General features: G+C 34.6%; 1 protein-coding gene across 15 annotated transcripts in view; it reads left to right on the plus strand.

The window, feature by feature from the left end:
• The first annotated feature begins 3224 nt into the window (after positions 1-3224).
• The window catches only part of Pdlim5 (PDZ and LIM domain 5), a 205717-nt gene continuing 181838 nt past the window's right edge, over positions 3225-27103 (plus strand). For 4 of the 15 annotated variants that reach the window (XM_048813629.1, XM_048813630.1, XM_048813631.1 and 1 more), the window contains exon 1: positions 3225-3400. In XM_048813629.1, coding sequence (XP_048669586.1) covers positions 3305-3400 — 96 coding nt within the window. In that variant the 5' untranslated portion in view covers positions 3225-3304. The remainder of the gene's footprint in view (positions 3401-27103) is intronic. The other 11 variants (XM_048813636.1, XM_048813632.1, XM_048813633.1 and 8 more) reach the window with 5 other exon arrangements.

Here is a 27103-nt window from a genome sequence, read left to right on the forward strand (position 1 = left end):
CAGGGCGCAGCCGCACCGACCCGACTGGCCGGCTCCCTGCGTTGCTGGGCACCGCCTTGACATCGGGTGCACTCCCGTCCAGCGCAGACCTCTCAGGGGTGTTGGGAGGCAGCGGGACCAAACGGTCTTTAATTTTTGTTTGCTCTCAGGCTACTGAGAATCGTTTATTTCCCCCTTAAGTATTCACAGTAGCGTAACCTGTTTGGGGAAAACTTCCGTGCGTCCAGAAATAAAACTGGCTTGGAAAACAAATCTGTCACGAACACCACATTTATTAATACTTGGCATATTTGATGGGGACTTTTGTAAGACTCTGCCTTCGGTACGTTTGACAATAAGTGGAAAAAGGAAGGGCGTATAGAACCGGTAAGAACTTGGAAAGAAAATTTGTGGCTGCGCAGGGCTGGGCAGGTTTAGGGTGTGAACGCCGGATCCTATCCCAAGTCCGCCTTCCTGACCGTGAGGACGTCTGAACCCGCCTGCCACGGAAACAGCCTGCTTGGGAGCCTTATTTGGCAAACGGGGTTAGGCGTGAACCTCAGCTGGAAAACTGTCTTGTCGACCGCTTTCATTCTGTTCCTGTAGCGTTAGTTCTTCAGCATTACCTCTATTATCAATAGTGTGTGTGGGGGAACCTCAAGATGTTTCTCTTTCATTTCAGGCCCCTCTTGTCACTCAGTAGTCCATCATGAGCTCTCTCCCCTCTCCCACCCACCATAGAAGTTGGGACACAAAGTGTGGGAAATACCAAGCTTCCCTTCTTAGTACCAAGCAAAGACTGTTTAGACTTTCCCTAAAAGAAAATCCAGAACTATACAGAAATTCCAACATTTTCTACGTGCTTGAAAACAGAATAGGCTGCTATTTCCTGTCTGCTTGGCATTCTACGAAGGGTTTTGGGCACTAATAACTGCATGAAGGAGACCTGGAAAAGGCCAATAAAAATATTGCCAATGCTTAGGGATCAGAATATTTTAAGCAAATGAATTCCAAGTGAAGCTAGCAGGAGAATCTAGAAAAGAAATGACACTGGTTTTCTTGTGTGGCTGTGACCTTGCCAATGATAGAAATTTTCATAACAAATGGGAGAAGTCAGGAAGGAAATCCCCAAGTAAAGAGAAGTTAATTATATACATAGGTTGATACATACATGAAATACATTTTTCTTGTAGAGAAGACTGGGACCATAGGAAGTTTAGCCAAATTTTCATCTTTTTCCCTCTGTCACAAGTTAAAGGTTAAAAAGAAGACAGAGGACAAAATAACAGTTGGATTTACGTAAATCTGATTTGTATTGTATGCCAACATCAAGACTTTTTATCTACTCATTTTAGGAAAATCTCTTTATAATGGGAAAGGAATTAAATTATGTATAGTTTCTAATTAACTCCTAGCTATTCCCTTTTCACCTATGTGTAGAAATTTGACTTCTGCTGTGGCCTTTTGATTCTTTGTTAGTGGTCTGCATATATACTTCAGTCCTGAAATAACATGTTATTGCCTGGTGGTTAATCCACTACCATGCCCGTGGAAATGCTCGTGTATTTTCTAGGTAGATGCAGTACACATTATCCCTGAATGTTTTCTTTAAGAACCAGGCTTATTTTAAAGTATTGCCTCATTTTCCTTTTTTGAGAAGAAACCTGTTTATATATACCCACTGGTTTAAATATCTACATTTGCTAATATGAATTTGGTGTGACGGGATAGAAATTTTGAAAGGGTTAAAAAATGGAAGATATATTTTAAGACAGATAATAGAAGGTGATGATTTGACTTAACAGCTCAGATTTTCTAAGGAAGTGTGCATCTTAGCTTAAAAAAGTATTTTTTTTAAATTAGACCTCTGTTATATTTTTAAAAGAGAGACTTTTAATGTTTCTTTGTATTACATTAAAAATAATCTTCATTTCTCCTAGTATCTCCCACCACAGTAACAACCAATAGGAAACTCCACGTTAGACTTTTTAAAACAAATAATTTTTAAAACAAATTATTTAAAGTAGAGTCATTATGAGCATACTTAAAGCAAAACAGAACAAAGAAGACACTAGTTCTTTCCTAACACTCAGATTCAATATCATACATTATAGTTAACCTTGTACTTCTATGTTTAATCAGAGTCTTATTTACTGGGTGGTAAATGCTTACTTTCTGCTTTGCCTGATGAGGTATGTGTATAAAACAAGAAGAAGGTTCTGACTAAAATATCAGCTATTATCATTGTCTATCTGAAGGAAAAATAAATATTACTTTAAGTATGGAAAGTACCATGCCTCTATAAGAGGGAATATAAGTTGTAGTTCTTAATTGGAGAGAATAGTTTTGTGCTATGAAAAGACAACTTGTCATTTTAAGTAATTCAGTATTTAGAAGACATGATTTGCAGTCTCCTGGTTTGAAGTCCTTTCATATGTTAGGATAACTTAGATTTTTAGGTCAGTGAAATTGAAGGCTCTTGTCAACCACAGGCAGAAAAAATGCATGAGGTAAAGGGAAGGAGAAAATCATTTTGAATTAATTCTGAAATAAAATCTTGTTCTGGGCTGGAGGTGTAGCATAGTGGTAGAGTGCTTGCCTAACATGCCTGAGGCCCTGGGTTGGATCTGCTGGTGTGCTGCAAAGAGAGAGAGAGAGAGGGAGAGAGGGGGACAGACAGAGACACACACACATACCTTGTTCTTATATACATTAATAAATTGTTGTACAATACATTGAATTAAAGTTTGTATGCAAGAAGTCAGAAAAATGGATTGTAGCAAGTTATAAAACTGATCAAGTATCTCTAGAAATATTCAGGTATGGAATTTTTAGACTATAGAAATTGTCATGAGTTTAAATGTATGTCAATTAACTAATAGTATTTTTTTCTTTTTTTTTTTTTGGTACTGGTGGATTGAACCCAGGGGCACTTAACCTCTGAGCCACATCCCTAGCCCTTTTTTATATTTTATTTAGATTCAGTGTCTCTATGAGTTGCTTAGGGCCTCGCTAAGTTGTTGAGGCTGGCTTTGAACTGGTGATCCCTCTGCTCTGGCCTCCAGGACCACTGGAATTACAGTCATGCACCATGGTCCCTGGCAATTTTACTTTTTAAAAGGACTGAAATTAGTGAAGAACTTAATAGACTTATCCTCTATATTTCTTCACCTCCTCCTAAAAATACTGAACATAATTTAGTTGGCTTTTTATTAAATACATTTAGGTATGTAATAGGAATTTGAATAAACAGTTTTGTTAACCATCTAATTTTCTTTCACAGTTTCCTGCATTTTCTGGCCTTGGACTTTGAGCCATTAGAACCATGAGCAACTACAGTGTGTCCTTGGTTGGCCCAGCTCCTTGGGGTTTCCGGCTGCAAGGTGGCAAGGATTTCAACATGCCTCTGACAATCTCTAGTGTAAGCAAACTTTACAGATTTTATTACAGTTGTTCATTCAGTAGTTAGTCCTGGAAACCCCAGGGCTGAGTTGTTGAATATCTCCATTGATCTCTACTATACTTATTATAATTGTTTGTGGGGTTTGTTCTCAGCAGATTTAGTTATCTAATAAAGACTGCTGGTGGGAAAGGGACTTAGCAAGGATAATTGATTTGGGTTTAGCTTATTTTCAGCTTTCCCCACATTAGCAAAAATAAAATGGAAAAGCATTTTGCTAGAGAGTAGATTCTTTTTAAGTTTTTGAACTACATCAATTTGGGGAATTCTCTGGGCCTTAATTTCCTTCTATGTTACTTTATAAAGTTACCCTATGTTACTTTATAAAGTCACCCTATTTTAGTGGTCCTTTCCATCTCCAAAAAATGTTTTATTAAAAACAGTTGATCAAGATTGATTAAAATGACTATTTTTGGTATTATTTCCTTAGCTCACTTTCTGGTGGAAGTGATAATCAACAATAAAATGTCCCGAAACTACTTACCTTTGAAAAGAAAATGAAAGGATTGGATCTCCAAGTAGTCAGCCTATGAATAATTGAGATTTTTGACCTCATTATAGATTTAGTTGAATGTATACTGTGTATGTGGGTATACACACACACACACACACACACATACATTTATATATATATATATTTAATTTATTTTTAGTTATACAGGGACACAATATCTTTGTTTATTTATTTTTATGTGGTGCTGAGGATTGAACCCAGTGCCTCACATGTGTGAGGCAAGCACTCTGCCACTGAGCCACAACCCCAGCCCTATATTTTAAGAATACATTTCATGATAATTTTGATACTGACGAAGGGAATAATTACAGCTTCCATTTATTGAGGCTTGACTGTGTAAAGCACTGTTTCACTCATCATCAGTAGGTAATTATTATTATTAATAACTTATAAAACTTTCTTAACAGGGTATTTTTTGTGTTCCTAGATAAAAATTAATTTCATTTTTAAAATTTTGATTTATTATATATGACAACAGAATGCATTACAATTCATATTACACATATAGAGCACAATTTTTCATATCTCTGGTTGCACGCAAAGTAGAGTCACATTCTTCGTGTCTTCTTACATGTACTTATAAATTTAAAAATGTACATGTTAATGGGGTACTCTGTAATACTTTGATAATGTGTACATTGTGTAATGTTTAAATCAGTTGAAAAATATTTATCTCCTCAAACATTTATCTTTTCTTGATGAAACTTTCAAAAACCTTTCTTCTGATACATGTGAATTTCTACTTTTCATTTACTCAAATAATAGCTATGTACAGTTCCATATGTTGCTCTTTTCTTAACAATTTACCATGGAGAACTATCCTTATTAATATATAAGGAGGCTCTTTATTTTGGAAGTAGCATTTACTTAATCATAATGCCTGAATGAAGGGCATTTATATTTCCAATATTACTATTACAGTATGCAGTGCTGTAGTGAATACCATGTAATATGTAATATTATATATAGGTCATTTTGATAAGTTGTGTCAATTTGCACCCCTATACCATGCATGAAAATACCTGTTCTGTTTTCCTTTTATTCCAGTCCTAATACTCCCAGAAAACTTTGAAGTTCTTGCAAAGTGCTATAAATGTATTATCTTATTTAATTTTATACCAGTCTGTGAAACACTGATACTATTTCCCACCATACAGCAATGCTGTGAGCACCTGGCTGGTGTGGAAAAGTTGGCTTTCATGTAGTTATTCTCTGCTCCCTCCCCAATAATTCACTTTATCATTTTTTAAAAATATTTTTTAGTTATTGCTGCACCTTTATTTATTTATTTATTATTTATTTATTTATATGTGCTGAGGATCGAACTCAGTGCCTCAAACGTGCCAGGCAAGTGCTCTGCCACTAATTTACTTTATATTAAATTTAGTTAGGTTGTTTCTCTAACCAGCTATTTAGAAGGTTATAATTTTATTTAATTATATGTATGTGTATATATGTATAAACATGTATATATACTCTGCATCTTACAGTATATATCCATACATATATGGATATATTTAAATGCAACTTGATTTTGAAAGATTAAAAATAAGTTGGGGTTGGGGTTGTGGCTCATCGGTAGAGTGCTTATCTAGCACGTGCAAGGCTCTGGGTTCGATTCTCAGCACAACATAAAAATAAATAAATAAAAGTAGTGTGTCCAGCTACAATTTAAAAATAACAAAAACTATACACACACACACATATGTACACACACACACACACACATATATATGTTTGTTACACCTATATATCCCTGTTAAAATATTACAAATTCCCTTTTACTGATCAAATTTTCATCATTTCTTGGCTGTGGATTCAAGTAGCTATTTTTAATGTATTACCAATTTCTCCTTGAATCTAATCAGATTTTATAAGAAAATATAAATCCAGCCTGCAGTTTTTTTTTTTTCTTTTTTTTAAATTGCGGTGCTGGGGTGGAACCCAGGGCTTCACGCATTGGGCAGGTGCTTTCTACCACTGAGCTAAGTTCCCAGTGCCAGCCTGCAAGTTTTAAGACTTGTGGTTGGGTGAAATTTTCAATGTAAAGTATCCATATGAAAATGTGTGTTGTGACTTATTCCTGAGTGAGGCAGTGTTTTTCTTCTATTGAAGATCTATTATGAGGACAAAATATTGTCTGGTTTTGTTTTGTTAATATTATTTTATATTATTAGTATCATATTTTGATTGATTAAAGCTATTGCTCAGTTTAAAATACTTCAGTTTTTGTGGAAAAAAAAAAAGTCCCCAAACAAATTGACATCTGAATGAAACAAGGTTCATCATTACTTTATTGTTTGGTAATTGGTATATAAATGGTATATGTAAATTATGTGGTACCATGCCTTTAAAAAGTTTTATGTGCTTCAGTTCCCTGGCAGACAGTTTGAGGTACTAGCTCCATGTTGTGTTGCTGATACAACAGAACACTGTGTACATACACATAGGTGCCCTCCCCTGGCACAGAGAAATGCCTTCCTTGTGTAGACAGAGTGCTAATTAAAGGATTTTGAACATACTGATTAAAAGAGACTATGGTAACAAAGCTGCTGAGTTATTTCTGTTCTCTTACAAAAGTCTTTGCCATCCACTGTGACCTTTTTGGGCCTTGTGCAGTGGGGCATGCAATTCATTCTGGATTGGAGAGGATCAGAAGGGGAGGGGGAGGAGAGAAGGGAATGTTGGCTCAACCCTGCTGCTGGGCTGTTGGCCTTTCATTATAGTTATTTTTAACCCCTTGTGTGGTTTAGTTTAAACATGCTAGTAACATTGCCTGATGAAGATTTGTGCCTAGTAACTAATTTATATTGTGGTAACATTATTAATGTTATAAAATTTTTACTTACTCTCATTGTAATTAGTGCTCTGATTATACTTATTCAGCTTTATTATGTAAGATTATTGGGATATTTTTCAGTGGTCATCAGGTTCTTTAATTGATGGTATCAAGAAGCAGTTAAAATTGAAACATGCCTTAAAACATGTAATTTAATGATTCCTTTATTTTAATGATGCATATGAAATTCTTAGCAGGGTTTGGCACACAGTATTCTCTCAATTGTTACCTTTTATAATAACATAAAATTAAAAGGAAAATTATTTAGTAACTTGTAACTTTAAATCCCTCATAGTTATATACTTTTTAATTTATAGTCTACTGAGATTAAAAAAGGAAAAAGTAAAAAGCCAGAAGTTTGTGCTTAGTTAGGAATCTGCATCTTTATTTTTAGAGTTCAAAAGTATATAATTTTTTCTTTGTTTAGATAATATTATGTTGAACTCTGGAGGGCCATTTACATTCTTTTTAACATTGGAGTGTCAAGTTGTGTTTTGAGATAAATAAGCCACTGGTGGTAACTTAAACAGTCTGTTTTTTTTAGGTTTTATAGTACCAGCTTGTGAACATGTTGAATATGACTTGTTTCATGAAGAATAAAAACTATTAAATTTGAACACTTCAGTCAAGTTTGTTTATCCATCTGTATTGTATGAATTTTGTATGCTCTTTTGTAGGTGGATATCCAAGATTAGATTGGCAATTCCTGCTAACTTTTTAAAAAGAGCCTCAGATTCCAATAACTGTAGATCACATGTCATTGTCTTCAGTTTCTTATCCTTAAAATGGAGTGCTGGCTTACAGGAGTTAGCAGGCTGTCTTTTTATGACCCTGCATTTATGGGAATTGCCCTGAAGCCATGGAATGTGGGGATGGGTTTCATTGTAGCAGTGTGGGTTTGTTGGTCTTTGCCAATATATTTTATAAGAAGAAATAAGAGACTTGTTGCACAATTCAAGGCTATATTTTGGCAAGTTTTTTGGTGTTCCTCATGTTAGAATTACAAGAATAATATTATATTTTTGAGTAATATCTTTTATGTTCAACATCCTTAAATTGAATACTCTGTTTTGTTTTCTTTTTAAATAATGCTATTAAAAGGAATAAATAAGTTTAATGAAGTTGCAAGATACAAGATCAATTTACAAAAATCAAGTTTATTTCTACATATCTGTCGTGTTTCATTTTCTTATATCTAACTTTAGAACTTTTTTCTTCACCATCAGTATTTGAATTTCTTAAAGAAGTTCTCCCAGTTCTTCCTAATGCATTTTAAACATTTCTTTAGCAGATAAGAATGAAGTCAGACTTTCTAATACTCAGATAATAATGACTTTAATTCCAAGAAGTTAGGGGATAAGCTTAGATAAAATTTTAGTTGGATTTTTTGAAAAACAGAATGAATTTACCATTGTTGAAGTATGGAGTCCAGTTGGGAATAGAACAGAGCGAGAGAGATTTGTGAAATATTGTGCTGTGAATTAGTTTATTCAGTAGTTATAGGAATACTTCCTAGAAGTCATTCAAGAAGATACAAAGGCCTGGGGAATGCAAAGGTTGGATAGTAAAGAAATAAGCACAATAGTACAATGTATAATGAAATGACAAAGACGCTGATAAGTATTTCTCAGTTTTAGTGGGCATAACTCGTGTATTTGTAGGGATTGACTTCCTTCAGAAGAAACTAATTGAACTGATGCTTTAAGGATGGAACTTGAATACCTTCAAGTCAGCATTTCCCTGTTACATTTTAGTGCATAGTGAAGATGAGGACTTTTCTTGCCATTGCTTGATTCCTAGTGAAACTGTGAATGTAGTTGAGTGATTCTCCAGACATGCCAGCTGCAGTTTCCCTCCTGAAGGAGGACAGAAAGACTTTCAGTCTTTCCAAGCTGAAATGGGAGAACTATCCTACCTTGAATAAATGGGCCCATTGTTAATTTTAAGCTGTTGAGTATTTTCTTTTACATTCCCTCCCAACTACCCTGTCATTATGCCAAGCTAGAAAGTTAATTTAGCTTATGTGACAACATAATGTATATTTCACATGTATATTCACTCTCTGCTTTTAAAATATTAATTGCCTTCTATGTGGGGTTCAGAGACCTGTTTTTTTCCTTGTGGCAGTTTTGTATCTTTTGTAATCACAAATGTTAAGAATCTGGAGATAATTCTGAATGTACTTTCCTGATTTATTGTTAGTATGTAAATAAAAATCTTATCAGTATGTTTTTATTGCAAATCAGAGGTTTTAGGAAAAAAGGGACTTGCATGTTTGATTTTAATACAAATAGGGCATTTGGGGAAGTTGTTTTTTTGGGAGGGAGGATACCAGGGATTGAAGTCAGGGGCACTCAATCACAGAGCCACATCCCAGCCCTATTTTGTATTTTATTTAGAGACAGGGTCTCACTGAGTTGCTTAGCACCTGGCTTTTGTTGAGACTGGCTTTGAATTTGTGATCCTTCTGCCTCACCTCCTGAGCCATTACAGATGTGCGCCACTATGCCTGGCAAAGTTAATTTTTAAGAGGACTTTTACTAGTAGGCAGGACTTTTGTATCTGATGGAGGAAACAATATTGTGGGGTTTGGGTAAAGTAAAAATGGCACTTTAGACCTAAGTAAGGGTTTTCATGTAACCTGTTCACCTACTCATGATTTAAGTATAGTTTTACCTACTTAAATTGAGATTGTTGATTGAAGTCTGTGGACTGATTTTCAGTTATTTTTTAGAGCTTTTGAGGCAAAGAGCTTGTCTTTATGATAGTGGTTATTCAGGGTGCATGTGAATATACAGCTTACTGGTTGTTATTGTCCACAATACCCTGTTTGCAGTAGTTTTTACCCAGATTCCCATATCCTCAGGACCAGTCATGTTCTTTTCCTCTAATCAAAACTTCATGGAAGGGGCTGGGCTTGTGGCTCAGCAGTAGAGCGCTAGCCTTAGCACGTGTGAGGTGCTGAGTTCAATCCTCAGCATCACATAAAAATAAGTAAGAAAAATAAAGGTATTGTGTCCAAATACAACTAAAAAATATATTAAAAAACTTATAGAAGAGTAGAAGCAAATATTGCTTTACCCAAAAAGGGGCTGTTCCTTTTGTGTCTTAAGGGATTGTTATGTTTCGGCTTAGGCCAGTGAGATTCTAGGCCTTTATTTCAGTTTCTGAGTTGCAAAACTATTGAGTGTGTATATAAAAATTGAAAAAACAAGACACTAGCATGTGAAATATCAATGTTGATGCATTTGTAAATAAATAACATAATGGAGATGAATAGAGTTCAGTTACTAAAGAGCAGTGGCTGTGGTATCCACTGATTGTTTAGATAGTCTAGGTGCAGAGCCATTTCTTAGCCCTGGTTAGAAGGCGGGTTTGATTATATAGTGTTAAAACTGAATTTCTCAAATCTTATATTTACTTCCCCCATGTCTTCCCTCACTTTTTATTTCCTGTTGGAAAAAGTGTGGTCAACTACCTTTTTGTAAATCTTAGATTTCTTTCATAGCCGTTGTTTTGTCACTGATTTTGTGTGATAGTTACTGGAGTAAAGTTCATCAGCCTTGTTGGCATTTAGTAGTCTGGGAGGGCAAAGCACTTGTAGCCAATGTCCCTGATAGGCCTAAATGAAAGAAAGTGAAATGAACTTGAAGTTAACCGGAGAGAATGAAAAATAGATGTCTGGAAAAAAGCAAGAGGCAATTTTTGAAAGGTCACAATGGAAACAAATTTGGTACTTAAAAATTCTGCATAATTAAAAAATGACAAAATCATAGAATTTACAGGGAAATGGATGGCATTAGAGCAGATTATGCTAAGTGAAGCTAGCCAATCCCTAAAAAACAAATGCCAAATGTCTTCTTTGATATAAGGAGAGTAACTAAGAACAGAGTAGGGACGAAGAGCAGGAGAAGAAGATTAACATTTAACAGGGATGAGAGGTGGGAGGGAAAGGGAGAGAGAAGGGAAATTGCATGGTAATAGAAGGAGACCCTCAGGGTTATACAGTGGAGGAGGTAGAGAGAGAGGAGGGGAGGGGAGGGGAGAGGTGGGGAGGGGGGAGGGTGGAGGATGGGAAAGGCATCGGAGCACAACAGACACTAGTATGGCAATTTGTAAATCAATGGATGTGTAACTGATGTGATTCTGCAATCTGTGTATGGGGTGAAGGTGGGAGTTCATAACCCACTTGAATCAAAGTGTCGAATATGATATGTCAAGAAATTTGTAATGTTTTGAACAACCCACAATAAAAAATTAAAAAATAAAAAAAAATAAAAATAAAAAAAATAAAAAAAAAGAGGTATGGAGGTTAAAAAAAAAATTCTGCATAATTCGTCATCCTTTTCTGCTTACAAGTTTAATTTATGTATTTCTTTAGATAATACTTTTGTAGAGTTCAAAATTCAAAAGATATGGTAGGGCATAGAGAGAAGAGCTTCTTGTTGCTCTGTCATTCATTTCTTTCAGTTTTACCAGTTTCTTGTGTGTACTTCCAGAGATAATTCATATAAATATATGTTAATAGGTATATATCTTCATTCCATTCTCAATACAAATACTAGTATCCTTTAAAACATATTTATTTTTTAGCATTTTCCTTTTTCTCTCTTAACCCAACAACAGTAAATATATCTTAATTTTTTTTTAATTAAAATTATTTAGCTCTCTTTTACCTCTTTATTTTATTTATTTATATGTGGTGCTGAGAATCGAACCCAGTGTCTCACACATGCTAGGCAAGCACTCTACCACTGAGCCACAATCTCAGGCATCTTTATTATTTTTTAATAGCTATATTGTGTTTGAATTTGTTATAATTTGCTTAACCAGTTCCTATTGATGAACAACTAGGTTCTTTCTAGACTTTTGTCTTCACTGATACTACAGTGTAAAACTTGTGCATACATGCATACAAGTTTGTGAGCTAAATTCCTAGAAATGGAATTGCTGAGTCAAAGTGTTGTGTACATTTGTCGTTTTGATTGATATTGTCAAATGTCTCTATAGAAATACTGCTGTCCACAATAGTACAACCTGTGCTGGCATGAATTTCAGCAGACTTTGATCTTTTCTAATCAGATGGGCCAATTTCCACCTGTCTCCCTTTTATAAGTTTAATTACAAGTATTCTACTAAGGATTCTTCAAGTTTCAAAGTGGTTCATTGTTTTCCATTTTTCAAAAGAATTATGAAATAAAGATGTGGTACCCTTTTTTAAATGATGCCACTAATTTCTTTTTCTTTTATTAAAAATATTTATTTAGTTGTAGTTGGATATAATACCTTTATTTTATTTATTTATATGTGGTGTTGAGGATTGAACCTGGGGCCTTGTGCGTGCCAGAGGAGTGCTGTACTGCTGAGCCACAACCCTAGCCCAATGCCACTGATTTCTTATGGGTGCTAATTTTTTCTAAACCCTTCATCCAGAGATTTATTAATGGTTATCTTTTTCATTTGTTTCCTATTTCTAAACAGATTTCCTCTCTATGTTAGCATATTATTCCCAATGATATGACAAAGATTTTTTTGTGTGTGAAGTAATAGTTTTTGGCATATAACTGTCATAGACCTTTTGAAAAATTAAGCAAGTCGCATTTAATAGATTCAAACTTGTTGCCTTTGGAATTTCTCCAATGGCCTAATATACTATCTGGATTTTAATTCCACTCTTCCTTAGCTCCCTTTATATGATATGAGTAGGAATCTGACCATTATGAGGTGTTTGGTACAGTTGTGGGACACAGTAAATTCACTCTTATGAGACTATGTTTTTATTATCAACATTTATTAGCTAGTAGAGCTCAACTGAAGTCACCTAGGTTTATAGAGTATTCCATTTCCCAGTGAGTCAGGCAATGTGAAAGGAAAGCCTACTAATGTGTGGCATAATATTATGACTTCATTTTTGCCAAGTTTAAGTAGCAGAGTGTATGTGCTGATAACCATGGTGACAAAAAAAGAGTAAAGATACCACGGATATTTGTATTTTATGTGGTAAAGATGGGGAAAGAAGGAATTTCCATTAATGTGTTGCTGTAAGTTTTTAAAAGTGATGAAAACAGTTTGGAACTAGGTAGAATTTGCACCACTTCTCTGAATTGTAAAGTGTTTTTCCCCAAGGTCCAAAAATTGATTTAATAATGGCCACCATACTTCACGATAATTGCCGTAGGTAAATCTTGTTTTTACCAAAAGAGGAAGTAGTTATTATAATGGCATTAACAGTTGAAAACCATTCACCACTGATTAGATCCAGGAATTTAAGTGTTGTGATTGATTTCTGTTGGGGATATGTGCTAGTCAGCTTTCTGTCACTGTAACATATAACTGAGACATTACTATGAAGAAAAGGTTAATTTTGACTCACAGTTTCCAGATGTTTCAACCCCTGATTAGACAGACCTATTGGTTTTAGGCCTATAGTTGTGAGTACTTCATGGTGAGAGCACACAGCATTGCAAAACCATCCTGTTCATGACCTGGATGCAATAGAGTGGAGGAAAGGTGGGATCAGGGTCCTGATAGCCCTTCAAGGGCATACCCTCAGAGACTGAAGACATCCTGGTAGGCCCCACCTCTTAAAGTTTCCTCCTCTTTCAACAGTGCCAAGATGGGGAAAAAGTTTTCAGCACATGGGCCTTTGGAGGACATTTAAGATACAAACTATAGCAGGATCCAATTAAAATCCCACTATTTAAAGAATTATTTCTGAGATTTTAACTTACAGCTGTGGTAAAATTTTTAAAAAAAATTATCAGGAGGAGATTACAGATAGGTTTCACAAATAATTTCTTCTTGGAAAAAGCTAGTGTAGGACAAATGTCCTTAAGAGATGTTCTAGAGAAAGAAGTCTGTAAAAATACCAGGAGTGTTACATAGTAATTTTCATGGTTTTGGCCATATCTCTATGCTACTGTCTTTCAGATATCCTACAACAATTTCTTTTGATCTTTTTATGCTAGGCCTTTATGTTTTGTTTACATGTAGCTCTTTCCATTTTAGAAGATTCTAGTAATTTAGTGCTCGATTCTCAAAGTGATACTTTGATATTGTAGCAGACAAGTGTGTTTCCAAAATCATGAATGGCTTATCTCTTCTTAGACTGGTTCCTTATCCTCAGGCCAGCATGTTGCCCAGGCAAGAATTTTAGAATCATACATTTAATATATTACTGCCTTATTTAAGAATTATAAGGATTTCTCATTATCTGTCAAATTATTGCTTAACTCCTCTGCCAGGCAGCACAGAAACGGACCTATTTAATGCAACCAACTTTATGATCTAGAATGCTACCTTTGAGCACTGAAGTCCTTGGTCTCATCATTGCTTGCACACTGACTGGTTTTGTTTCTTCTTGTCATCCCTAAAGCCCCACCTATTTTTCAAGGTACATTCATATGCCTGGTGTTCTTTCGAATGTTTGACTATTCCAGCTCACTTTAGTCTTCTTTCTTTCCTGTATAATAGTAGTAGTAGTAGTAGTAGTAGTAGTAGTAATCATATAGTAGAAATAATAATAGTAATAATAAAAAATCTGCTAACATTTATTGAGCTCTTATTGTTTGGTTCTGTTCTAGATGTTTTACACAAGTTTGATTATTTAATCTTCATAATAACCCATAAGGAAGTATGGTTCTGAGTCTTTAATTTATAGATGAAGAAACTGAGGGACAGAGATTAAATAATAACTTGTTAGACTCAGGATTTGAAAGCATTCAAAACACTCAGTTTGCACTCTATTTCCTTGAATAGACAACAGCCTTTACTTGGGACAGCCAAGGGCGTGCATGCACGCATGTTTATTTCTTAAAGAATAGATGTTATAGAATCAGAGACTTCTGTGTTTTGGGAATAACTGAGATCAGTAAGAAAATTTTATGGCTTGGTTCTAGACTAATTATCTGAATTGTCAATGAGATGTTTTATATCTTGATTCTAGGACTTTTCGTTTGTCTTTGAATTTAGGATGTTTAGGGATTCTGTATTATATACTTAAATACAGTTTCTAGTTATTTCTTGTGTACCTGTTAGGTTCCATTTTGTAATTTGATGTTTGGGAATCATAAATAGCTTTTTTTGGTTGTTTTTATTATAGAGATGGTGATACTTAAATCATTTCAGCAAAAAGGTTAGAGCTAAATTACTTGGAATCTGAACTGTCATGGGCTTGTGACAGGTCATGTTTTCTCTAATCGATGGTCTCTTAGTTTTTCAGAGTGTAGTTGCCATAGGTCAAGTCTTTTTTGGAAATAAATGGCAATATAATACAAAACATTAGACTTTAGTTATGTTATGATATTCTAAACATCTCTGTGACAAAAGATACGGAGGACTTTGGAGTTGGCATGCTACTTACAATATTTGAATACTTTAGAATGTAACAATTCAGAAAGAATCTTTGGAATATCAGGTTTTGTTATATACCTTATGATTACGCTATAGTGGACACATTAAATATAAAAAAAGTCTTAAGTACAGAGAGGTCAGTTCAAATTTTTGGTCTATTAAATTTGAAGTAGTATTTAAGTACATATAAATAAGGTATATACTTTGTTAAATCATGAGCCTTTTTCACCAGTTAGGAAACCTACTCTGGGAGTCTTTATTTTACCCAGATTACATTAGAATTCCAGCACATTATAAATAATCTCTGTTTAATGATAATAACAATAGACAAATGGGAAGCTGGGTTTTAATTATAATCTTTCCTTTTTGATTTGTTAATATATATGATTGATAGAATTAACTGATGAAACATTTTGATTTTCCTTGGTTTTAATCTTGGTTAGGGTTTTTCGAGGAAATGTCCCAGAAGTTAAATTATGTAAGAGCTACCTGTTTCCCAATGTACAGTCAGAATTTGTTTTCTGTATATTTGACACAATGGTTCTTCTCTTCTTTAGTGTCATGCACAGAAAACATGCAGGTTTGCACATTACAGCCTTTCAAAAAGCTGAATGAGTTTTTTTTTCCCTTTGACTCTTTTGGTTATTCTGTAGGCAGCCAATTCTTCAAATATTTGTCTCATGATGATTTCCTCATCACACCCTTAGCATTTATTTGCCTTTAAAAATAGTTCAATTTTTAAATGTCTCTTTATGTTAGGTCCCAGAACTGAGTCCAATACATGACATATATTAAGATCAATGCAGAAATGTTGTTATATAAATTATATATATAACATATATGTATATACATACAAATGTACACATATATATGTATGTTTGTGTGTGTGTATATATATATATATATATATATATATACACACACACACATATATAATAAAACTTGAGTTTGTGCAGCTGTATAGTGAGAAGGTTAAAAGCTGCTCTGAGCAATATCCTTGACAGAACTTTCACTGTTTTCTCTCTATATTTTTGTACTGTTTGAAAATTTTATGGTATCTTTGTTTTTTGTTTAAAAAGAGAGAAAACTAGACCTGACCTATCCTTTGTATGTGCTCCAACACAGACTTGTCCAGACATACATGGAGGTTGGTAGGTGTGTTTTTATGTGTGTGTTCATGAAGGATCAAAGAGACTCAGGATAAGAAATTCAAGAAAAAGATACCAAGGTATATTCAAGCTTAGTCTTACTATTATTGCTTTATGTTTTAGGAGAGGTGGGAAAATTGGTACAGCAGGTTATCCCCTTGGAATGGTTTTCTGGTACTGTCCTTCTCTTGAATGACTCATGTCAGAGCTCTGAGAAGAAGGCAGTAACGTATAGTTGCTGATTTTTTATTATGTATTGGGTCATATATATATTAAGTGGTATTTCTTTCCTTATTTTTTGCTTTGTTTTTTTCTTTGTAGTGAACCTAGGGCCTGCACATGCTGGGAAGGTGCTCTGCCACTGAGCTACATCTCCAGCTTTAGGGTGGTTGTTCATTTACTGACATAAGAGCACATGGAACATGATATAGAAATATGAAGGAACTTGGAAGTGGATGTACAGTTGGTCTTCCATAGCTGTGGATTCTGTATTTGTGGATTTAACCCTTTAAAAAATTGCATTTGTACTGAACATGCACAACCTTTCTTCTATCATTATTTCCTAAACAATACAATATAACAACTGTTTACATTGCATTTATTAGATACTAGAAGTGCTCTAGAGATAATTTAAAGTATATAGGAAGATAGGCGTAGGCCAGTACTAGGCTACCATATTATATGAGGCATGTGGAGCTTTTGCTGATTTTGTTATTTATGAAGAGTCCTAAAACCATGGATACCCAGGGATGATTGTATATGTAACAGATCTAGGAAGAGAAAAGGCATATTTGTTGATCCTACAGCCTGTGTCAAGGTAGCAGGGAACTTCTAGACAAGGATTCATGAAATCCATTGAGAAGACACAGAAGTAACAGTGCTATACAGAATTTGCAATATCTGTGCTTGGGGATGGAGCCATTTATTCAATCAGTATCTTTATTGTGCATTGACCTTGTGATTGGTGCTGTTCTAGGCTCTGAAAATACAGAGAAAAATAAAACAAGGTTATGAACCTTATATTCTTGTAAGTGGGGACTGATAATTCACAAGTGAATAGGTGAAGCAATATAAGGTGATTTGCTGGAGTGTAATTGGGGGAAGGTAATGGGTGTCTGGGGGTACAAGTTTAACTTTAGATTGGCAATCCAGTCAGGCCCTTATGACTAAGGAGGAAGCATTAGCTGAAGAATAAGAACCAATCATGGGAAAGGACAGGGGAACCACATTGCAGGCAAAGAGAAAGCAAGTGCAATGGCCTTGAGATAGGAAGGAGCTCAAAAACTAGAAAGGAGACTAGTGTGGTGGGAATATAGTGAGCAAGGGTAAAAGTAAAGTGAGAGGAGGGAAAGGAGGAGGCATGTCTAGTGCCAGAATGAGAGAGAAGGAGGCTCCTGGTAACGACCAGAATAAGCCTGTGGATGAGAGTAGGGCAACTCCTGGGGATTTGAGATGGATTCTGATTCCTCTGGATTAGAGCTAAACCAGAAATAGTAGATTACTATTACTTTGATCTTACATGTCTATAGGCTGGTGTGTTTATTAATTATTATTATTATTTGTGGTACTGGGGATTGAACCCAGGGCTTTGCACTTGCTAAGCAAGCACTCTACCATAGAGCTACATTTCCAGCCTAGGCCAGTGTGGGGTTTTTTTTTTAATTTTTTTTTTTTAGTTGCTGATGGACATTTATTTATTTAATTATGTATTTGTGGTGCTGGGAATTGAACCCAGTGCCTCACACATGCTAGGCAAGTGCTCTACCACTGAGTGACAGCCCCAGGCCCTAGGCCAGTGTGTTTTACAAATTGCTTTTAATAAAAATTCCATGGAAGAATTTCAATTTTTTCAAGCAAAGGAATAATTGTATAGCCTTCCAACATAACTATTATTTATATTATTTATAGGTATAAAACATCCATGATATTTTTTCATTGTTATTTGCACACTGATTACATGTTTTCTATTTTGTATTCTTTAAAATTTTTATTTTAAGAACAGTTGTTTCCCAGATGGCTTCTGTTTTCATTTCCTTGTGATGTTATGACCTTTTCTACTTTAATAAAGAAATGTTGTGTACACATTCAAGAGTTGTTTACAGATTATGCTGGTAGCACATTTGTTAAGAGTTTGCCTCAGAGACAAAGTGAGTGTTAGGATGCTTTTCCTAGGGCAGGTCTGTTGAGCTGAAAAAATGTTTTAAAATGTGTCTGTTTTTAAAAAGAATGTTTGAGTTTACTGGCTAATACACCCAGTGCCAAGAGTTATGTTTTCTGACCTTTTATTATTTCTAGTGGAGGGTGTTAATAAGATTTAGTAGGTTTTCCATTTCTGAACTTTCAGGTAGATTATTTGATTGTGGTTAATATCTAATAAAAGAAGGCTGATTGATAGTTGATAATGTCAATAAATTCAGATTTTTATTCCTTAAGCACATTGTAATGGACAAAAGTATCATCAATATCATATGACTATATAGTTCTATAGTAGTAAATTATAATGTCTATTCTATGGAGTAGTAAATAATGTAACTTTGTACTTTATATTTAAGATCAGCTTTTTATAAATTCAGGGAAATAATAAATTTGTCTATGAGTTTTAGTGTATTTTTGCAAAATAATTCTTTATAAACCTACTTGTGAATTATCTATGTTACATTAAATGTAAAATAATATGCTATATATAAAACATTACTTTTGTTTTTAGATGTCTTAATGATTTTATCTGAAGATTTAAAGTAATATAAGAGTAACTAATTTCTGGCCTTAAAAACAACCTTCAGGTACCTGTGATTTTATTTTCTATATTTTATTTTCTTAGTACTAGGGATTGAACAGGGGGAATTCTACTGCTGTGTTATCTCCCCAGTCCTTTTCAATTTTTAATTTTGAGACAGGGTCTTGCTTCGTTGCTCCAAATGGCCTTGAACTTGTGATCCTCCTATCGTTATTGGAAGTGTGCACCAGCATGTCTGGCAGCTAAGATTTTATAATGACTAATGGCCAAATGTCTGTGAATATTATATTATAAAGCTAACGTATGAGTATTATAGTTTATACTGATTTTTTCACAGTGATCTTTAAGGATTTTTACTTTTTCCTAAACATTTCACATCAGAATTATATTTTTATCATACTGTGTTCTGTATACTGTTGAGTAGTTATAATGGGTGCCAGCTGTGGAGCAGAATGTGTGTGTATGACACCTGACCTTGTGCAGCTATAAATTATTTAGCTGTGCCCCAGGCTCCTTACCTATCACATAGGGATACAAATTGTATTTATATCATCATATTTTTGAGAGAATTAAATATAAATAAATTAACATATGTAAAGTTCTTAGGACAGTATCTGACACTAGGTAAGCACTCATGAAGGTTGCATCATGATATTTACTAATAATTTTGATATTTCAAAATCCTTCATTTATTAAATTATAACATCTTTAAAATTCAATTCTGGTTTTCTTTTTTGAAGGATGCATTAGAAGTGCCCTTTTCAACACACACACACACACACACACACACACGCAGGTGTGTGTACCTCCCCCGCTGCCCCACAAATGAACTACTTCATGAAGTATCTTTTTTATAGTACATGCATAATAAGTATTTGTTGAATAAGTGATCCATTGCCTTCTTCCATCTGTCGTGGTCTGGCAGAAACTCTCAAAGAGCTTTGAAAGAAGAGTTGGCACCATTAGTACCTCCAATTAGATATTCTTTCCACAGTGATTGCCATTCACTATAGTTTTGGTTTTTTATTCTTTTAAAGTAGCATAATACATTGTATTGCTGGTGAGAGGCAGTTGCTCCAGGAAATGGTTTTCTCCTCTAGAGAAGGATAAATTTGATAAGAGAACATATATAAGTGAACTGTAGACTAAACAAGTTAAGCAACCTATCTGCCATTTGTACTGTTGCTTTCCAGGGATGTTTGCAATATCAGTAGCCTTTGTATACAAGTCTTCATGCTCTTTATCTGCTGCTTCAACCCCAGTCAACTGGACAGGGGATGTGTGCCTGACCCCAAAGTAGCCATTTATAGACAAAATTAGGAGATCTGTATGTGATCCCACTAGTTGAAAAACTATGAATTTTATGAAGTATGAAGTTTAACAAGGCTGAATTTTAGTTATGCAAATAAATGTAAATCCTTTTTTGTTCATTCATTGATTTATTTATTTACTCATTCTACAAATATTTATTGAATATTTGTAATATGCTAGATTTTTTCTGAACTGGAGATACGGCACAAATAAAAGTCTATGCCCTTTCAGTTCGTATTTTTCAACTGCTTGGAACGTTATCTTGTAAAGAGTCTGTGCAATATAAATGTAAGTGATTTTTATTATTATGGATTGTATACTTACTAATATTTTAAAAATATAGTTCAGATGATTTTAGGTGTTTAGTCCAAGCCTGCACACATAATCTTTCTCCAGCTCTCTATCTCAGGAGAGATTGTACATGATATTGTTTTATGTCTGTTGGATGGAGATGGAGTGAGAAGGGGAGGATGGTAGAAAGGACGTTTTGGGTTTCAGAGACCTAGGTAAGATTACTATTTGCAGTTATCCAGGCTTTTCTGGCCATATTGCCTTTGGCATGTCTTGGGTGGCCTTTGACTATAGCTGATCTGAGTAGAGCCAGCCCTGCTATATCCTGGAATCGAGGGAATAGTTTTAAAGGTTTTCAACACATGGCCAGTAAAAGGCAATTTAAGTTAATGTAAATTAGTGAATTTTGGCATGAAGTCTAACTTGGAGATGTACTCTATAACCTTACTGGTTATTTTTGATTTGTGTGTCTAAGTATTCTTAAAGCATTAAAAGTGGACTATAACTTCATTTTTTGGAAATGGCCTCTTTGAATTTTTTTTTTTTTAAATGAAATTTGGAGGAAAAGAGTTAGGCTGTGGCTTTAGATTTTCATTTTAAAGTGGCTTTAAAGCATAGTTAGAAATGGGTGACAAATAATTTAACATTTAAAAAAAATTTACTTGAGATTATATATTTATAAAATTTATGTTAATATAGTCTTGGGGAATGTTATGGTTTGGGTAAGTTTCCCCAAATATCTATATGTTAAGGTATTGGTCCTGAGCCCATTTCACTATTTGGAAATGGTGTACCTTTAAGAGGTGTAGGGGTTTAATTGGAGGTCTTTAGGTCATTGATAGCACCCTGAAGAGGATGATGGGACCTCTGCCCCTTCCTTTCTTGGCTCCCTGGACATAAGGCAAGTGGTTTTGCTCTGGCACACATTCACATCATTTGAAAAATATTTAATTTTGTGATTGCTGATTTTTATATTTATTTATATCACTTTTGATAGCAAGTCAGGCACATAAGTTAAAGGATGCTACTGTGATCAGTAGAATGTGGTTTAATGCGTTATTACAAATATAGAGATCATGGTGAAAGTCAGGCTTTATTGAACTGTTAGGCTGTGAGCAGGAACATTAGACCACTGACTGAAATGTATAGGATCAGAGATTTCTAAAGACATTGGTGTCTTTTATTTTGAAATAAACATCCATTTAACATTTTCCTTAGTCAATTTCTTTCCTATTTTTGATTAGTCAAAATGGCCTGTTATGGGAAATTTATAAGCAGTTCTTTGTATATTGAACTGTTTTCAAGACAAACCATGTTGAGAAACTAAGCCATCTTTATATTGTTGTCCTATTAATATATAAATATACAAATATTGATAAACTATTCTAATATTTGTGATGTTTTCACATTACAATCTGTTTATCTCTTTTTACCATATTGTCATAATTTTATATATTTGTCTTTGTTTTCATTCTGAGTTTTTAATCTTAGCTGAAATATACTGGCAAAAGTTGATGTGAGTGTAATTTTCAAGCTTCTGTGTTCCCCTCCTCTCTCGCCCCTGCTGTGCAGGGGATTGAACCCAGGGCCTCATGCATACTATAGACAAGTGCTTTACCACTGAGCTATTTTTCTAGCCTCTTTTACCACATTTTGATTTATTTTGCTCCTGGAAAATATCATTAGATTAAGGGGGAAAAGGAAAGGTTAAGGATTTAGAGGATGCTGTGATTAATGCTTATGGAATAGAGGTTCACTAAATCAGCAACCATCTTTTTATTTAATTTCTTTTAAAAAATGTGTTAAATTCTATCTTCTGTATTTCCCATGATCACTTTTTTAAGTAATTGTGGGCTACAGAGGAGGGATGGAGATAGTTAGATAGATTATTTATTTATTTACGTTAGTGTTAAATGATTCCAGATCATGAGTAATTTATACATCTCTTTTTTTCTGNTATATATATATATATATATATATATATTTTAGAGAGAGAGAGAATTTTAATATTTTATTTTTTAGTTTTCGGTGAACACAATATCTTTGTATGTGGTGCTGAGGATCGAACCCGGGCTGCAAGCATGCCAGGAGAGCACGCTACCGCTTGAGCCACATCCCCAGCCCCAGAAGATATATTTTTAAATGCATTATTTATAAGAAGAGCTAGTCTTTTGTATTTAGTTTCATATTAAGAGACCTGTTATCGAGACTACTACAGGAAGTCAAGCCCGGTGGCCCAGACTCACCCACACTAGCCTGCGTGGGACCCAGGCTCACAGTAGGCCCAGGTTCATCCTTTCTGCCACTGGAGCCCAGCCTTCAACACAAGACCCCCTCTTCCAACCAGCAGACTACCACAGAAGGCCAGGCTGGGCCTAAATCCGCCCATACTAACTTGCGCAGGCCCCAGGTCCAGGGTAGGTCCGAATTCACTCCCCCACCACCAGCTTAAGCCTAACGCACTTGTATCTTGGGACATTTCAGTCACCACCATAGCCTTTTCCATACAATAGCCCCTAACCTTTTGACAAGGGACAGGGCCTAGAAGCAGTTGCATCTCAGAGCAGCAGGCATCCCAAAGAGAGTGTGAGGCCCACCCTTACAGCCCCATTTCTGTAAGACATTGTTTCTATCTTGGGGCACATCAACTAAATTATCTTGAGTTACCTCAGCTATTGCTGCTACCACCTTTAGATGCAGTAGCATACATTTAGGGACACCAGCAGGGTCTGGAAGCGTAACATCAAGGTGAGGTACAGACAATCTGCATGGGTACTACAAGAATATAGGGTAGAAACTGTGATATCTCAGACCTATGCTGCAAGAAAGGAAGACACATAGACAACATGAAAAAACAAGGGAGGAAAGTGCCCCAAACAAACCAGGATACTATAATAACGGAACCCATGGAGTGAAGTTGATGAAATATCAGAGAAAGAGTTCAGAAGGTTCATAATTAAAATGATCTGTGAATTAAAGAATGACCTAAATGAGCAAATACAGACAAAATTAATCACTCCAACAAAGAGATAAGAGCAAATATAGTTAGCAAAAGATTACTTCAAGAGAGAGAGACTCTGAAAAAAAAATCCTTGAAATGAAGAATACAACAAATCAAATAAAAAACTCAATAGAAGCATAACCAACAGACTAGATCAATTGGAAGAAAGAATGTCAGATAATGAAGACGAAGTATACAATCTGGAAAATAAAGTTGATCACACAGTGAAGATAGTAAGAAACCATGAACAGAACATCTAGGAATTATGGGACACCATCAAAAGACCAAATCTAAGAGTTATTGGGATAGAGGAAGGCACAGAGTTTCAAAACAAAGGAATGCACAATCTCTTTAATGAGATATCAGAAAATTTCCCAAGCATGAAAAATAAATTGGAAAACCAAATACAAGAAGCTTACAAGACACCAAATGTACAAAATTAGAACAGATCTACACCAATGCACATTAAAATGAAAATGCCTAGCATGCAGAATAAGGATAGAATCTTAAAAGCCACAAGAGAGAGAAATCAGATTACATATAGAAGGAGACCAGTTCGTATCTCAGCAGATTTTTCAACCCAGACCCTCAAAGCCAGGAGATCGTGGAACAACATATACCAATCTCTGAAAGAAAATGGATGCCAACCAAGAATCTTATATTCCACAAAACTAAGCTTTAGATTTGATGATGAAATAAATACCTTCCATGATAAACAAAAGTTAAAAGAATTTGCAATAAGAAAGCTTGTACTACAGAACATCCTCAGCAAAATATTCCACGAAGAGGAAATGAAAAACAATGATGAAAATCAGCAGAGGGAGGTATTACACTAAAGGAAAATCTAATCAGAGGAAAAAACAAGTCACATTAAATACCAAAAATAAATAAAAATGGCTGGGAATACAAATCTTGTCTCAATAATAACTTTGAATCTTAATGGCCCAAATTTACCAGTCAAAAGACAGACTAGCAGATTGGATAAAATAAAATAAAAAAAAAGACCCAATAATATGCTGCCTCTGAGAGACTCATCTCATAGGAAAAGACATCCACAGACTGAAGGTGAAGGGTTGGAAAAAATCATACCACTCACATGGACTATGGAATCAAGCAGGGGTTTCCATCCGCATATCAAATAAAGTAGACTTCAAGCTAAAGTCAATCAAAAAGGATAAAGAAGGACACTACATACTGATCAAGGGAACCATACACCAACAAGACTTACAATTATAAATATATGTGCCTCAAACAATGGAGCATCTACATTCATCAGACTCTTCTCAAGTTCAAGCGTCAAATAGACCACAACACAATCATTTTGGATGACTTTAAAACACCTCTTTTATCACTAGACAGATCTTACAAACAAAAGCTGAACAAAGAAACTATAGAACTCAATAATACTATCAATAAATTAGACTTAACTGACATATATAGAATATTTCATCCTTCAACAAGAGAATACACTTTCTTCTCAACAGCACATGGATCCTTCTCTAAAATAGACCATATATTATGCTACAAAGCAACTCTTAGCAAATGTAAAAAATTGGAGATACTGCCCTGCATTCTATCAGATCACAATGGAATGATTAAAATAAGAAATAAAAAGCTACTCCAACACCTGGAGACTAAATAATATGCTACTGAGTGAACAATGGGTTGCAGAAGACATCAAGGAGGAGATTGAAAAATTTTTAGAGGTGAACGAGAACACAGATACAACATGAACACAGATACAATATATCGAAATCTCTAGGACACTATGAAAGTAGTTCTAAGAGGAAAGTTCATTGCATGGCGTTCATTCCTTAAAAGACAAAAAAAGTCAACAAATAAATTACTTAACATTACATCTCAGAGCGCTAGAAAAAGAACAAATCAACACCAAAAGCAGTAGAAGATAGGAAATAATTAAAATCAGAGCTGAAATCAATGAATTTGAAACAAAAGAAACAGTTGGAAAAAGTTGACAGAACAAAAAGTTGGTTCATACTCTGGGATTGGCTTATAAATTTCTTAAATGCATGTTAATCTGTAGATTCCTATTCCATAGCTCTTTATTTCTTATAATTTTTGTGTTAAAAAACTGGGTCAAATTTCCTATAAATTTTTTTGGAGGGATAGCTTTATTATAGAAAAGTAGAGATGATTGAACATCAGTGTTTTGTTATTTTTTTAATTTTTTTAATCATTCACATTTACAGAATCAGGGATTTGATATTTATCTTCAGTATATAACTATGAAGATAAAACTCTCATCCATGCACTAAAATCATCTTGAATACCACGTTAGGAAATTCTGCTTTAATAGTCATGCCTCTTCTCATTGCTTTCACTCTCCTCTTGTGTTGAAATCTGATCAGTTACCCCAGGAGGGATCAATTTGAAACCTTAGATACATTTCCTGCATGTCTTCAGAAACAAGGTACATTCTGTGCAAAGTATGGCTTTACTAGCACACTGTTGGGAGATGTGTTTCCAATCTAAGATCATGGTCTACCAAGCTCAGCATTTTTATCTATCAGGTTCAAATTCCGTTACATGTAACATGTCATTTTACAGGAATAACAACAGGAACCTGCTTTTGGATTGTCATTGAACTCTGAAGTTTATTAATGATAAATGGAGTTAAGTGATGACTTAAAACATTTTTCATTCTGTGGAGTTAGTTTTTAGGGAAAGTTAATAGTGAAGATAACACAATTTAAAAGAAAGTAGTGATTTTACAAAGTCTTCTAAAATATGTGAGGATAGCATTTCAATTAAGTAATTTTTTTGAGATGGGAAATTTGGAGGGAAGTAGAATTTCTTAACTTACTTTGTATAGGTTGTTATTTTTAACTGTTATATGTATGTATTATCCATGTTTACATATGAAAATAAACATATTGTAAATCACTTAACAAAGCTGTCATGTTATTTTATAAGGAATGATCATCCTTATTTTACAAACTAGGAAGCTTAGGGATGCTGGAAAAATCATGTGACTTGTCCATGAATATAGAACATGAAAGTGTAAAAGTCTTAATAAAGTGTAAATGTCTGTTTGGTTTAAGGTTGTATATTGTTTGTATTGGGATCTGTTAATATTGACCCACCCCTTAAAGGAGAGGTATTGGAACCCTTCAGGGGCACTATAAGTCTGTAGGGTAAAAACTGTAACACCTCAAATCTGTACTGCTAGAAGGGAAGACACACAAACAACATGAAAAAACAAGGGAAGAAAGTGCCCCAAACAAACCAAGATTCTACATTATTAGAATCCATGGCCAACATAACAGAAGAAATATCAGAGAAGGATTTCAGGATGTACATAATTAAAATTTTCTGTAAATTAAAGGATGATATAAGAGAGCAAATATAAGCAGAAGAAGATTATTTGGATAAAGAGCTACATAAGCTAATACAGGAAGCAAAGTATTACTTCAATAAGGAGATAGAGATTCTGAAAATTAAAAAAAAAAA

The sequence above is a fragment of the Marmota marmota genome, unplaced genomic scaffold, assembly GCF_001458135.2.
Source record: "Marmota marmota marmota unplaced genomic scaffold, marMar, whole genome shotgun sequence".
NCBI lineage: Eukaryota > Metazoa > Chordata > Mammalia > Rodentia > Sciuridae > Marmota > Marmota marmota.